We start from the raw sequence: 13,496 nt of genomic DNA, 5'->3' as shown, positions 1-13,496 counted from the left end.
TTTCATTGATCTCAAGTTATGTCTTCAAGCTTGTTCTTCAGTGGGAACTTTTAATATAAAGTTGTTATTGCCTCTATATTGCCTTTAAATAAAACTTTGCCTTTTAGGGCTCTTCCTTCTGACTAGTATCTTGCAGGTTTGAATATGTACATTACTGGTATATGTAAAATCAAAATTTAAGGTATTTTCTGGTATTCTAACACTAATGGACCTACTGTTGTGAAATTCCAGTTCCAGCTGAAACAGAGAGCACAAAATATAGCTGTATTCCAGAAAACATTCAATTTATGGGGGGGGGGGGGGGGGAAGTGTTGCAAAAGTCACTATATAGTATTCTTACAGAGAGGGAGCTTCTAGTCGGCTCTTGTGAGGCCCCATCTGGAGTACTGCATCCAGGCATGGGGCCACCTATATAAGAAATACACAGAGCTCTTGGAACAGGTCCAGAGGAGGGCCACTAAGATTGTCAGAGGGCTGGAGCACCTCTCCTCTGAGGAAAGGTTGGGAGAACTGGGCTTGTTTAGCTTAGGGAAGAGAAGGCTACAGGAGGGATCTCATCGTGGCCTTCTTGTACTTGGAGGGAGTGTATAAACAGGAGGGGGAATGGATGCTTACAAAGGTGGATAGTGATAGGAAAAGGGTGAATTGTTTTAAACTGAGACAGGGGAAGTTTAGGTTAGATATTAGGAGGAAGTTTTCACTCAGAGGGTGGTGACACACTGGAACAGGTTGCCCAAGGAAGTTGAGGGTGCCCCATCCCTGGAGGCATTCAAGGCTGGATGTGGCTCTGGGCAGCCTGATCTGGTAGTTAGTGACCCTGCACATAGCAGGGGGATTGAAACTAGATGGTCATTATGGTCCTTTTCAACCCAAGCCATTCTATGACTTTATGATGTTTATATGATTTGGATACAGGGAAGTACTGTGATAAAAGAAGCTGAAGGTGTTTAGAATTTCTGCTTGGTTTCTTGGTAGAGAGTTTCTTAGTAGAGAGTCCTTGCTTCTGTTTCCCCTCGTTTTATATTGCTGTGACAAAGAGACTGTACACTGTCTGAACAGGAGATTTGGAAAGCCAAGGCCCAGCTGCTTTCCAGTTGTCTGTTGTATATTGATAATTTCTTGTCCTCTTGTTTTGGAGAAGTGAGACAAACTCTGCCAACACTTAATTTTTTGTGAATTTTTAGTTACTGCTTTTTACTGAGGGTATCCATTTTATTTGTGATAAGGCATAGATCCCCATGTAATGGTGTATGGGAAATCGATAATTACAGCCTGAACCTCTGATTAATCAGCTGAGGCAAGTGTTGGGTCAGCTGTGGGAGCACAGGTGAGAGTAATTTAGCTGTGCTCCCGGAAGGGGTGGAGCTTGACTCCACCTCCTCTAGACCTCATTTAAGGGCTGACCACCACTAAGCCAGCATCTTTTGGAGATTGCTCCCCAGTGGTGATTGCCTCAGCATTTCCCAGTGAAGGCATCCATATTGGTGAGTTTTTCCCTATAAATAACCTTTTGAATATCTGTTACCATCTTTGTATTGTTTCACCTTACAAATGGGTATTCCCACATTGTTAGCAATAACTTAAGAAAGAAACTATGCGGATCACCCTGAAAGTAATGCTTCCTATTTGTTTCCATGAAAAGTGCAACAAATACAAAGAGCACTATAACACTGGCAGAGCAAGTATAAAGCTACAAAACTCTTATTTTTCAACATAGTCACCTCCATTAGCTATGCATTTTTGCCAGCAGTTAGTAACAGCCTGCATTTTGTGCTTGTAAAAATCTATGTGGCCATTCAGAATATGGCTTGTCTTTCACATCTCTGTTGCCACTGCTGAACACACCTCTTGTGACCTAACTGTGCTTGCATCCATTGTGTGGTTTCTTAACTATTCAGTAAGCATTGAAGAATGCCAATGGATGCCATTTTTTACCACATGGAGGAATTCAGTGACACATCTTTTCTTCATACACACTTCCATGTCAGATGCCATTTTGTCAGACTGCCCCTCTGCTGCCATCTGTCGTACAGCAACAATGTGGAATGGTGTATTGAAGGGAAGGTTCAGCCTCTACTGCCATACCACCACCATCTGCTTCTGATATCATGGGTCAACATAATAAAATAGAAGACATTGGGGGTTGGACTCGATGATCTCTAGAGGTCCCTTCCAACCCCTACAATTCTGTGATTCTATGTGATTCAGAAGAACATTGGATTAGAATGGTAGCAATCCAAATACAGCCATCTTCGAATTTGACATTACTTTCAGAGCAAGTCTACATTTGCAAAAGAGTTAGAATTTTGTGTCTTATGACATAAATTATCCTATTGAAAATATTGAAGTATATTTTTCAAGAGTATAGAAACAGTAAGTGTTTTCAGTTTCATACTTAGTTTATTTGGACTTAATATTGCTTGGATTGCTCATTAATTTATTGTGGATGGTGGAGGAACATGCTATGAATTGAATAATTCATACCAAACAAAGTAGTTCTTACTAAAAGAAATGAGTAAATTTGCATGGTATCTTTGAATTTTGTAATGTGTTTTTTATTGAGATCATTCAGTTAATGTTTTAGTAAACAAATCTAAAACTCATTTACATATACACCAGAGTGCAAAATCACTTTTTCAATCCTTTTTCTGTTGTGTGGTGATAAGTACTAAGTATATCTAAATAACCTGAAGACAGAATAATGATGAAAAGTATCTGCTTTTCCATTGTTCAACTCTAATGAGGACTTCCTTGGTCTGTTGGTTACTTGATGCTCAGATTCTGCCCAGGTCTTCGTTAAATTTTAGAAGGAATGTTTTGCAATTGTATAGTTAGTACATGACCTCAGTGAGTTCTAAAACACTCCTTCATTTTCAATTCAAGGGAAACGAAAGGAGGTTTGGTACTCCACAGTACTTGTCCCTTAAAAGCAATTGCTAGAACTGTAGAGGTAATTGTCTCACGTAGAGCAAGATTAGATCCGATTCAGAATGTGCACTTTTGCGGCAGAGACAGCACTATCCAGTCTTACCATTATAGAAATATCCTATGCTACTTTATCACATTGGAAGCAGTGTGGTCAGTCCGTTGATTTTCCTTGGTCTTTAAGTGCACTGCTCCACGTAGAGCACCTGATCCCCAGTGACCTGAGGTGCGGAAGTCCATGGCTTCCCCTGCTATTTTTGTGATATCTCAGCCCACAAAGAAACATTCAGTGGGAGGTATTTTTAGCTGACTAGCTAACTTGTGCTCAAGAAGATTAACATCTTGAAGCTCGGTTGTGGAATCTCTAGTCAAACGATTATTAGCATTGCAAATCTGATTACCCTCAGGTGGTTAAAGGAACTGTGATTTTATTCTTTTATTTTTTCAAAAACAGTTTTGGAAAACTGCAGACTTGGATACGTTTTTATCACTGGTCAATTTTCTCTATAAAATATATTGTCATGTGGATGGCTATAAAAGTATACTTAAATTTTCTGCTTATATGACTACTTCCTGTTTCAGAGGAATTACTACTATTGTAAAAACACACAGTTAAAGTTTCAGCATTAATATGACTGTGATAGAATATTTTGGTTTGGCTCTTTTGTAAATGAGTTGCATAAATCCAATTACTTTTGCTTCATAGCCCATGGCCCTGAGGTTGTGATGCTTGAATGACTGGTACCCTCCAATTTAATTGGACTGCAACTGTTACTTAAAAGAAGCATGCAGTTAAGTGTCTTGACATTAAGGCGGAGTCAATGGTGTTTCTTTGAAGAGGGACTGGAGAACTCAAGCTTTATGATGACTATCTCCTAACTCTTAGTCAGGTTTGATTAAAATGACCAGAAACTAGACAATGTGTAGAAATTTCAGAAGTAAAAATGCTTTTAAAGTTGGTCTATAAATAAAATCAGCAAATCATTCAGTGGAAATTTCATGTTAGCTCTATTTGTAATTCATGCCTTACGAGATGGATAAAATTTCAGTGCCCCAGGTGAACAGAAACTTCAGTGAATGTTTACTTTAATAGCTTACAGCATCAGGTTCAGCACCGTGAAAGAGCTGTAAGGAGAAAGCCTTTGCCTGGTGAAATGAAACAGGTATTCTAAGAGAATTTGTTAGCAAAGGATAAGACTGAATGTGCTCCAGACAGTTGTCAGAATACGCCCGTAGTTCTCTGGTACTACACGAGTACACCTTGATCCCAAAGGTCTTGTCTCAGATATGAGCCACCTGGCACACAGTTTACTCGTGGCATCGTTCTAAAGCAAGCAAACAAGAAACACAATTTTTCTTCAGTAGCTCCTGACCCAGAGTTGGTATTATTTCAGGAGCTTTTTCCCAGAAAACAATAATGTGCACACAACCATTGTTTACGTGCCCAGTGTACCACATGGGGCCAGGAGAAGGCTGAGGGCCTGTGGTGCAGAGTTGGGGCTGCGCTAAGGAGACCTCGTGCTGACAGCAGCACCTCAGCTGTGCTGACAGGAATTTGGGGTGTTTGGTTTATAAGATTTCTTGATATTCACGTATTTTTCAAATCCTTAATTCTCTAATGAATTAACTACATGTACAATGTTAAATCCAATTTAATTTAAAAGTGCAGCAAAGTGCTAGTCTGAAGAAGGCTGCTTTATACTATCCAAATGTTATCTGTACCACCAAGAAAACTGCAGTAAAATTCATGGCTCCATCCTGATACATACTGACATTCAGACCAGAAAAAGTACACTTAAAAAAAAAAGTTATTGCTCTTGGAGAATGTCAGATAATGCTGGCTATGATGTAAAATGTCGGAACTAGTTAAAAGCCCACAGCTGTGGCCACTGCTTATTTTCAGAAAAGAATAGATAGAAGTATAAGAAAAGAAATAATGTAAAATATTTTGAGATGTTATCTTCCCTGCTGAAGAATGGCTGCCAGTGATTAGGTGGTACGTGTTAAAGGGAAGGTTGAATATAAAAGTGAGAGAGATTCCATTGCTGTCAGTGTCAGGGAATTTAATGGTGATCAGCAGAAGAACTGGGGCTTTATGTGTGCTATTTCTTGAAAACATATAGAGAGAGTCTTGCCCTGCTCTCTGTAAGAATGTTTCTATTACAAAACAACAGTTCAGAAAGTATCTGCTGTGTTATAGGGGACAGAACCTGGCAAAGTTTGAGTTGCCCAGATAGGAGAGATTAAATCCAGACTATGTTTCTCAAAACTACTCTTAGATATATTTTTAAATACATCCAACAATTTTGTGGCTTGATAATACAGAGAGATATTATCAGAAAGACTCACACACAAGACAGAACATGCTTACTGTGATAAGCACTTGGAAACATTAAAAGGTTTTCTAGTGTTCATTTTCTTTTGCTTGCTTTGAGAGAAGCGTGATTAGGGCTGCTGCAGATTCATCTTCTGTGGGAAGTGCTTTCCTTCTGTGGCTCACTGTGCAAGTTCCTCTTTCATGAAAGCACATTAACAATATTGTGCAAAGCAAGTACTTATAAATTGATATCACATAGGTGAAATCAGAGCCAGATTAACTGCAAACAGTAGCAAAAAACTGAAATCTCATACTGACTTCATTTTATTTGATAAATAATATCGCCTGATGTCTGAGTTAACTCAGGAATTTTCTAGAATATGTACAGTGTTTTGAATTCTTGACAAACAGTACAGAATAGAAAATACAACCCTTCAGACCTATGAATAAAGCAAATGTCTGATTTGGATTGCTTTAGCCTTCATAAGCTGGGCAAAACTTCTCTCTGTGCACTGGATTGATCAGTTTTCCCTGAAGACATTGATTATTCTCTGGATCTTTTCAAGGCTCAGTGATGAGCCTCCTACTTTGTCAAGACTAGAAAGCATGATCTCCTAACTTTTGCCATCTATCATGTACGTACAGGTACTTTAGGTTTTCGGAATCTCCAATTCTAGCGCTATACTTTTAATGGTTTTATTAGGAGTGCTGGCGGACTTCTCTTTTGGAGGACAGGGAATAAGTCATGGGAGCTGCTACTGCAGCCTCACTTGCTCCTCCAAATTACAGGAAATGTAATTTATTTTTAACGTGAGATATCTGCATAGTCTTTCAAACATGAAGCCCTATATAGTCACTTTGTGTTTTTGTTTTTATTTTTCCCCTCAGTGTAATGCTATTAGGTGCCAATTCAGTAAGCAGTACATAATGTTAAGAATAAGCTTTCCTGAACAGTGATAACACAAGATGCTTTCTTCAGCTCTAGCATTGTTTCTCAAACCCTATATTTTTATTGATATCTGCCTTTATAGATGACAAACGTATTTTCCCTGTTTAACATTTTCCAAAATTTAATAGAATTTAATACTTCTGAGTGTACTGAATGCAGGGATTAGTGGTTAGTTAATCATGTTTGTTGAATACTAACTTCAGCACGTCACATCAAATTATTGTGGATTTTCTTCCTTTAATCTGGATTTTGGCACCATCATTTATTCTGAAATCAGTTGTTCTGATATTTCTTTATACCTGGAGAGATTTAGAAAAGTCTGTGGACAAAATCCCATAGCTTTAAATAAAATTTTTCAAATATCTAAGTATTTTATATCTAGTACTTTATAGGATGAAAAACTGATAGACATTGGAAATCTGATTCCCTTAAAGTTGTTTTCCATAGGTAGTTTAGGATGTGACTGCCATTTCTTGTTTATATATCAAGAAAAGTCAACTTGCTTCTGAAGTATTTGAATCAACACTCAAAATGTTGACTAGATCACAGAATTATCAAGGTTGGAAAAGACCTAGAAGATCATCCAGTCCAACCATCACCAATACTAGATAGTATAATAGATAAATTAACTATTATGTACATTTATATATAACATAATGCATACATGAAGACCTTTTACTACGGCATTCTTAGGCCTAACAGAAATTAGACTAAGAGGTTATCAGCTGTATCCTGTGTTTACAGGGTACCATAGTGTTACTATTCCTTGTCTTTTTCTATGTTAATAAAAATGTCATCTTGGAAGGAAATGCTTAGGATGGATTTTGGCATTTGTTTTGATCACGTCTTCTGTGTTCTGAAGGAGTGTATGCATAGTCTGATACCTAGAACAGAGGGGAGGTTTATATAACTTAGATCTTTTTGGCTTTTGCTCTCATTTTCTTGGCTTCTTTATAATTTTGTTGGTGTCTTTAGTTTCAGTGAGACAAAGCACCAGCTATTAATTACTCTGTCATTTAGTCCGAAATGTGCTAACTATAGACTGAAGTAGCACTGTAGTCATAATGAGGTCAATATTGTCACATGTTGTTAACTTAGTAGGTCAATTCATTTTTGTGAACTCATAGGCTACAAAGTAATATAAAAGGAGAATTTTTGTAATCTGAAATTATTTTTTTTTTCTTCTTTTACACTTCAACAAACTTTTTGAGTGGAGAAATTGATGCCAAGCTCTCTTATGTGCCCTCTGCCAAATCATTCTAGAAAATATGCTGACCACATGCACTCCTCAATTCCCCGGGAGATTTGTTCAAAGGAGACTATGTGCAGCAACCTTAGACTGACATCTATTAAAAATGAGGAAAAGGATTTGACTTTAACAAAGGCGGCAATGCTGCCTGAGGATCCGTGCAATGAGGATCCAGTCCTGCTGCAACAAAGGCAAAAGTACTGTGGAATTCCTTGGGTGATTTTCAGGCAATAGCAGACAGACTTGGTGCCAGTCTGATGAGAAAAGAAGTGAGTAGAATTCAGTTGGCTTGGAAAGTTGAATTGGTGTTCCTTGGACCTAGCACAAAATTTGGAAGCTTTTCTGTTTAGTGAAAATTGGAATGGTAATGCAGCAGTACATGCTGAAAGCAACAGTGGTGCAGGTGTTGTATGCTTGTAGCTCCCTGTGGGATCTGAAATGCCAGAACCTCTAGCTCGGTGGCGGAGGAGCAAAAGGACCATGGGAATCAGGCTCTGCAGGGAAACATTTGAACAGCCAAGTCTACAAGGTGATAGCCTCTTCTTTTATGAAAATTAGGATGAGTCTCTGAAAAAGGTAGTTATGGTGCATGCATACTTTGTGGGGTGAAGCAGTCTAAATGCCATACAATTTTGCTTAGCAGACGACTAATTTAATCTCCCCCCTCCCCACACCCACAACTTTTTGGTAGGCATGAGAGAGAAAAGGAAAGTGTCAGAAACCTCTGTTTTTCTAAAATACAAGAATGCAGCTGACAGGAACGGAGGAGTTGCATTGATTAAACCTGAGCTTCCATCATCCTAAGTAGCAGAGATCAGCCTTGTGGGCTGGGAAATAATTACAGCATTGGTGCTGATTACAGAGGAACAAAGCTTGCTTTAAGGCTTCAATCCTGCTGGCCCTTCACTTTCTTCGTATGTGGTGCATGTTAAACTAAAGCAGCAGCTTGTTCTCAGTGATTTGCAATCAGAGGCATGTGAGTTCACATAACTTGTGTAGGCTATGCAATGTTTCAGGTGCTGTCTGTTGTCTGTGGAATTCAGTCTGCTTCCAAAGAGTGAAAAAAAGCTGATGCAGGTGGTAGAAATGCATCCGCTGTGTCCAATGGTAGGGTGTCAAAGTTACTGTTCATACTCTCATAGAAGGTGTTGATGACTGAACATACTACTTTAGGTATAAGAACAGTTCTTTGTTCTCAAACAAGAACACTGTGTATTTTTCACAAAATACTATTCCTAAACTTTCAGCCGCTGCAGGCAGTAATTATGGTTATGTTATACTCAGCAGAGATTAAAAAAACAAGGCAGATTAGGGCTGCCTGACATGTTTTCAGCTTGCAGAAAAATGCACTGATGTGTGGTGTTACTCATCCTGATGATTATGGTCAACCTTACCACATAAATTCAACTAAAATATATATTCCTGATTCTGGGCATGGTGCTATTGCTGCTCTGTGGCACCACAGCTCTGTGGTATGAGTGTTCCTCTGGAGCAGGAAGGATCTGTTACTGCTGCTTCGCTTTCATAATGGGATTTGAAACCACATTTCCCATTGATGTTTACTAACTACTGAACGGCATTCTTCTTTGCCTGGCAGCTTGTGAACATATTCTTCCTTCAGTTCCTTTGCTTTTCTTGTTGCAATGGTGACACTTCCGAATTTGACCACAAAGTCTGCCTATGTTGCAAACACAAATGTGGAATTAAAAAGTACTTCAGAAATGCAGATGGATTGCTGAGCCTGCAACCATTGGACCAACTCCCATTAAATGCCTCCTGTGAAGTGCTAAGTGCTTTAAAATCCCACTGGGAATCAGGAGCTTGAACTGTAACTGAGGATGGACAGATAAGAGACCAGAAAGCTGCATGGTTATTTTTTAATTTGAATGTCTATGAGCTGCTGTGAGACAAGTATAACTACAACAGTGCTAAACTTGCTGCAGGTTACTCAGATACTCAAGTATTGCTTATGATGTTTGCAATATGGAAAGCAACAGAATGCTCGAGGGCAGTGGCAGTATCCATTGCTGTCACCTGCCTGATGCACTGTGAAAAGTAAAAGTATTGTGAAAGTTAGGTTAGAAATTCTGTTACAATAGATAATCATTTTATATTTTTCCCTTGGGTGGAATGAGGATACTACAAGGAGGAGGAAGATATAGTTTGCATGGACAGAATTAATACATTTTAACACTTACAATTAACTATCCTATTTAATATGAAAAGAATTTAGCTTTAATTTTATTGTTGGTTGTTTTTTTGTTTATTTGTTTGTATTGAGTTTTTTTTTCTTCTTTTTTCTTTAATCCTAGCTCTTGTGTAATTAGATTTATTTTCCTTTTTTTGCATGAGGTTGCAAACATGCAAAGTTTAGTAAAAGAAAAAAAAAAAACAACCAACAACCCAGCAGATGGAGTAAGTTAAAGATCAATATAATTTGGAAACTACCATCAACAACTGTTTTGGTACACTTGTGCTATAGTCTTCTAATTGATAGCAGATATCTTAGAAGAAAGGAGTAGGGTGTAGGGTTCAGGACAACTATACCAGCCTGGATTTATCCTAATTAAAGGCACATTCTGTGTGAATTTGGCCTAGTCTTGTGGTTTTTCTGTAGTGGTAGTACCTCAGTGGAGACAGATAAATCTAAATTATGTAGAAGAATGTTATGTATTCAAATTTTGAAATGGGCTCCAAGGAGATACTCAAGGTTGTAGTCTGGGGAAATGTGGGACTCTGAGAACGGAAGGAATCTCTTAGGAGTATTTTCTGGATGAAAATGTGGTTTGTTTTGATGTCTTTGTTGCTATGAGAAAAATGTTATCGGAGAAGCTTTGTCACACAGTGAAGGCTTAACAAACCAGGTCCAAAATATCTGACTTATGTAGGCAGTCAGCTCAGAGATGTAATAGTAGTCCATCAACTAATCTTTTTATGCCAGGGTGAAGTGGGAATGTGTATCATCAGAACTGATATTTGTAATTGATATGGTCCTTGTGCTTACAGAATGGGCTCAATGCTCTGCACCTGGCAGCTAAAGAAGGCCATGTGGGACTCGTACAAGAATTACTGGAAAGAGGTTCGGCTGTGGATTCTGCCACTAAGGTAATTTATATGTCTGTACATTTATTCTCAAAAAGAACAAGTGAAGTACATGGGAGAGGTTTAGAAAAAAAGTACTGAAGCAGTAAAACAAAAAGCATTTCACTTGTATATACAGTGTTGCTTTTATATTGTATCCTGCGAGTCTGTGTTCTTGGCTGAGGCTCCTCAGTAGTAAATGCAGGCAGAAATAACACTGTTTACACAGTCTGTTTGCAGGGGAAACTTGTACAAGTTTCAGTGATGCCAGTTTTTTCATGATTTCCAGCGACAGTTGCCCATTATACTGAGAGTGAATATAGCTTAAGATGGTGTAATGCGAAAAGCTGTTAGCCCATACTAAACTTTACCTAGGAGCTTGTTCCAAACCCACATCAAACTATATAATTTCACTCAAAATGTATGTTGGAGTGTTAGTGTTGCGCAGCTGCTCTAGAAGTCTTCATGGCTGCAACTAACCATCAAATCCCATATGATGTTTATGGAACATCATGGAACTATGTGGCAAAACTGTACTTAAAAATTAAAGGCCTGCTTGCTAAATATTGTGAAATGATGGCTGGTTGAAATGATTCCTCAAGAAAAGTGACATCTTTCATTTTTCTTCTCTTTTTAACAGAAAGGGAATACCGCCCTACACATTGCATCCTTAGCAGGACAAGCTGAAGTTGTCAAAGTATTGGTTAAGGAAGGAGCCAATATTAATGCACAGTCTCAGGTATGATACTGTTTTCCCTCCTCTCTACTAAAAGTTAATTGGTGGAATTTCTTTAATAAAATAGATCTGAGATGCCTGGCAGAGATTCCAAATCTTTCCATTGTTGCCACACCCAAGGGATCAATCAAGTTAAGCCTTACATGCCATTAACTGTTAGGAAAGTAAATAACAATCTGAAGTTGTGTACTTGTTGCATGATATGTAAACTCACATTTTTTTGATTGAAATCTTTTAACAATTTCTAGTGTGCTTTTAGTTTCAGAAATTCTTCAAGATGTCAAAATATTTGATCATGTTTCTCTTGAATTTGGTATACAGTGGTGGTGATCATAATTTCTTAAAGTCTTGATTTATAGAATTGCTTTTTATGGTTATTTGTTGGCTAAAAATTTGAAGATATCTCAATCAGGTTTCTGAAGTTGTTATTTCTATTATTAGCCAGCATTTAAATCAAAAGTTTAGAATATACATTGGAATTCAGGTAATTCACCTTGTCCTGGCTGGCAAACTGACTACAAAAAGAGCTCTACTTTTTTGTGCTGAGGTGAAGGTTGTGTACTCTTCTAAGATGTACCAGACAAGAAGATGTTGCAAAGGCTGACTGATGGCCAGTTCTTCTCAGTCTGGGCAAGTCTGTTAGAACAGCTGCCTCCCTGTTGAGATTTCAGAGCTGTAAACAACATGTGCTTGATTTGCAGGGAACAACATACTGCAGAGTAGCTAGATGATGGTTTCTTTTTCAAGCTAAATGTTCCCAATTCCTTTGTCCTTCCAAACAGACAACATATCTATCAACATAGAGCAATTGGTCAGATTATCCTAATGTGTCTTTAAGATGCATGTTATTTCCTCTATTTACAATTAGGAAGAATTTGTCAAATTGTTTGATTGCTTGTAAATTCTATGATAACTATCTGTACCTATGGAGTAATGAACAGTTGGTACAGATAAGGACTATACGTGATACAGAAACTGCCGTCTTTATTTCAGCAGTATCTTTCTAAAGCATCTTGTGATATTCTTAGTAATAAATAATCGCACTAACAGTGTTCCAGTTGAGTTTAAGTGTGTCATTCAATGACTGTAAGTACCATTTTTGCAGTCATGCTGTGAGAAAAACAAGTCATGCTCATGAAGATTAATTTCAGATTGAATTTTCTTAGATATTACTGTGTACAGGCTACAGAGTGACCATTAGCATAATCTTTCTGGGATTCATGTGCAGAATAAGAAGGGAGTAATCTGATTAAGCAGTGTACTTGGACTCAAACTAGAGTGTGTAATGCTTTTTTTCAATTATATTTTGTTGAGCATTCTCTTATCAATAAGAATGAGAATACAGACAAATTTCTGAAAGGATTTGTTGTGTTGGAGTCCATCCTAAGTGTGGCTAGCTTCATATCTTGCTATCCCAGACCTAGGAACCTGCTTTTTTTTTTTTTTCTTTTTTTTTTTTTATTATTATTTTCTATGTGATACAATCATTTAAAGTAAATAGAGGCTAGTGTATGAACTATTAGGTCTATAACACAAACAGGTATTATAAATACTTTTATTACAAGTCAGTCCAGTCTCTCTGTATTTTTTTTTTTGCTGAAAAGCTGCTGTTAATGAGTTCCCTCAGGACAACTGATGGTCAATTATTCCCCATCCACTACTTCCATTAAAGATAAGGAGTACTGTAATTCCATTGTTGAAAAATCTGACAAAATTCTTTCATAATGAACTAATGGAATGAGTCTTGCATACATTTTTCAGCCTTCTCATTGTATAAGAAGATAAACAGATGTATTTAATGTCAGGATTTCAAGTAAAGTAAGAGAACTCATGGTAAAAATGATAACTGTTGTGAAAAATAATTCTTCAGAAAGTCTTCATGAAGGTTTTTCTTTACACTTGAAAAAGAAATGATTTTTTCTAAATATGAAAAAAAGAAATCCTGCTAGAACTGGAAATTGTTTTTGCAGGTATTTTGTGTAATATTCTAGTTTTTACAGACGTTTATTATTAGCACTCAGTGTTCTACAGAGTACATACAGACCGGTTAACAGTCATTTGCTACTTGAATTACCACCCAAGTGGGATTAATTCAGCAGATAATGACGCATTCAGAAAATGACAATAGGTGACCTGGCATAAGCTCTTCTTCCTGCCTACTGAAACCTGCATCTACATGACAGGAGTTACTTTTCAGAATAGTGTGGAGGGGATGTGATGTTACCAAGATACTCCACAA

At 37.6% G+C, this 13,496-nt stretch overlaps 1 protein-coding gene across 32 annotated transcripts in view; it reads left to right on the top strand.

Moving 5' to 3' along the window:
• Positions 1-13,496, top strand: part of ANK2 (ankyrin 2) — a 316,117-nt gene that overhangs the window by 181,153 nt on the left and 121,468 nt on the right. For all 32 annotated transcript variants that reach the window (XM_032444311.1, XM_032444309.1, XM_032444304.1 and 29 more), the window contains exons 3-4: positions 10,447-10,545; positions 11,162-11,260. In XM_032444311.1, coding sequence (XP_032300202.1) covers positions 10,447-10,545; positions 11,162-11,260 — 198 coding nt within the window. The remainder of the gene's footprint in view (positions 1-10,446; positions 10,546-11,161; positions 11,261-13,496) is intronic.

The sequence above is a fragment of the Coturnix japonica genome, chromosome 4, assembly GCF_001577835.2.
Source record: "Coturnix japonica isolate 7356 chromosome 4, Coturnix japonica 2.1, whole genome shotgun sequence".
NCBI classification, from domain to species: domain Eukaryota; kingdom Metazoa; phylum Chordata; class Aves; order Galliformes; family Phasianidae; genus Coturnix; species Coturnix japonica.
Note: the sequence above shows the minus strand (reverse complement) of the source record. Positions and strands in the feature narration are given on the sequence as shown.